General features: G+C 32.3%; 1 protein-coding gene across 1 annotated transcript; it reads right to left on the minus strand.

The window, feature by feature from the left end:
• Window positions 1-283: 283 nt before the first annotated feature.
• On the minus strand, window positions 284-1,101 carry LOC142221145 (glutathione S-transferase 1-like). The gene has a single exon (XM_075290722.1). The coding sequence runs from the start codon at window positions 1,022-1,024 to the stop codon at window positions 359-361; it is 666 nt and encodes a 221-aa protein (XP_075146837.1). The 5' UTR covers window positions 1,025-1,101; the 3' UTR covers window positions 284-358.
• Window positions 1,102-2,234: the final 1,133 nt, after the last annotated feature.

A 2,234-nucleotide genomic window follows, 5' to 3' on the forward strand; every position in this document is an offset into this window, starting at 1 on the left:
AAGTATTAATTGGGATATTTAACATTATAATTACACATATGAACATTTTCAATTATTTTTTATTTCTTAATTTGATTAAAAAGTTAATTGTATTACGTTTTCAACTTTTTAATTGGAAATATTTTGGTGATATTTTTTTCTGTGTACTGGGCATGTAAACAAACATGATTTTGCACTTATTATACCAATTGACGGTTAAACAAGATTTTTTCACCAACCCATATAGTAAATGCTATAAAATAATTGACCTAATAGCCGGTTTTAACAATCAATTACACACGTATTACCTAAGACCACCAATCATTTTATTGACGCAATAATTGATCTTACATCAGTGAAATGCATGCATTGCTAATGATTATGGGACAATTGTCAGAGATTTTGATTTAATCATTGCCATTAATTGTTGGGCACCTTTGCCATTGGCCTCTTGATAGTATGGCAGGGATTCCATGCGTTTTATCCAAGCTGTTAATTTTGGATACTTAGATCCATCGATTTGCAGAAATGCCACCAACGATGTAACTGTTGCGATCACGCTAAAGTCAGCTATAGTCATTTGATCTCCCGCCATATAGGTCTTATCCTTGAGAAATGTTTCGAGAAAAGCATATATATCAGCAATAGCATCGATTTTATCTTTGGGAATTTGTGTTTGATTCTTGAAGAACAATGGTGCTGTTATATTACGACCTCCCTGGAACATTACACCCGAATCGAAATGCAAACGCTGATCGACAACGGCCCGTTTCAATAGATCTTTGGGATACAGGGAATCATCTTTGCCATATTTGCTAACTAAATAAGCCATTATGGCATGAGAATCCCATATGTAATGACCATCATCTTCCAGAGTTGGTACCGTGTGTTGTGGATTTTTCTTCAGATATTCCTCGGAATGATGTTCCTTTTCCATTAGATTTATAACTTTGTATTCAAATGGTAAATTTAATGCCTTCAGAGTGAGTAAACAAGAACGCACAGGTGGGCTAGGATCTATGCCATATAATACAAGTTTTCCCATTTTATGGTGATAGCTTAGCGTAACTGATCCGGCGACTGATAGTGGTTGTATTAAAGCGCAAAATGTAACTAACAAAAAAGCTACAACTATACAATGAATTGAAGCTAATATTTCGCTGCAGACCGAGATAGATAGCCAGAGTTGCCAATCAATTAAATTAGCATGGGGATGAACATTATTACAGCCTGAGCAAATCTGACGTTGTAGTTTATGGTAAACTCGTAATGGAGGGTGATTTTTATCTATTACCCTCTTTAACTATGTGGATGGACCTTTTCAGGCGCAGACGCCATCAAGATTTGCATAAAATAATCTTCAAATATTAAATTATATGGACCGTACTATCCACTCAAAATTATTTAATTCAATTTTCTGAATTTTGTTTTCTTTTATGAAAAATTTTCCTATAGCTCTTAAAAATCACCCTTTATGTTAAGTATCGGATTTGAACAAGGGAAATTGGCTTTCAATTGGCTTCGACTGCTAGCCAGAAACAAATGTCGAAAAGTCATTCCTATCTCTAAATTCCAAAAATTTCCTTCAATGGATGTTAATCACAATCAAAACTTCGACTTTTAACATAAACTTTTACAAAATCTTAAAAAAATGACTTTTTTATAAGTCGAAAGTTGAAAAGCTAATTTATCGAACTTTAACAAAAATATTGAAACGTCAAATTTGATTCGAAAGAGGAATGTGATGTAGCTCTTCTTATGTTGAAAATTCCATTCGCGATGTTAAAACCACACCCTCAAAAAAATCGCTTCTGTAACATATACTCCCAAACATATTTTGCTTCAAGCATATAAATTTTTGGGTATTGCCGAAACATTTATATGTTTGATTTCTTCCAATATATAATATGTTTGAAAGCATATTGGTCTAAACAATATAATATGTTTGGGTAGTCTAAGTTCCAAACATTTTGTATTTTTCCATCCAAATTCAATAATGTTGTCTTCCAAAAAACTATATGTTCTTATGTGAACATATAATATGTTTGGAAACATTTTGAACCCAAAAATATTATATGCTGAGAAGAATTTTCTCCCAAAGAAGATTGTGCTCAATTTGTTTTTCTGCCTAATTGTATATTCCCTCACATTTTTCTCACTTCCACGAGTTTTTAGCACCTTTTTCTGTAATACAAACATTTTAGAAGAAATTATTATATTTTATAATTTTTTTTAATTTTACCTTTTGCCGGACG

This window comes from Haematobia irritans, chromosome 1 (genome assembly GCF_050003625.1).
Source record: "Haematobia irritans isolate KBUSLIRL chromosome 1, ASM5000362v1, whole genome shotgun sequence".
In the NCBI taxonomy this organism is placed as follows: Eukaryota; Metazoa; Arthropoda; class Insecta; order Diptera; family Muscidae; genus Haematobia; species Haematobia irritans.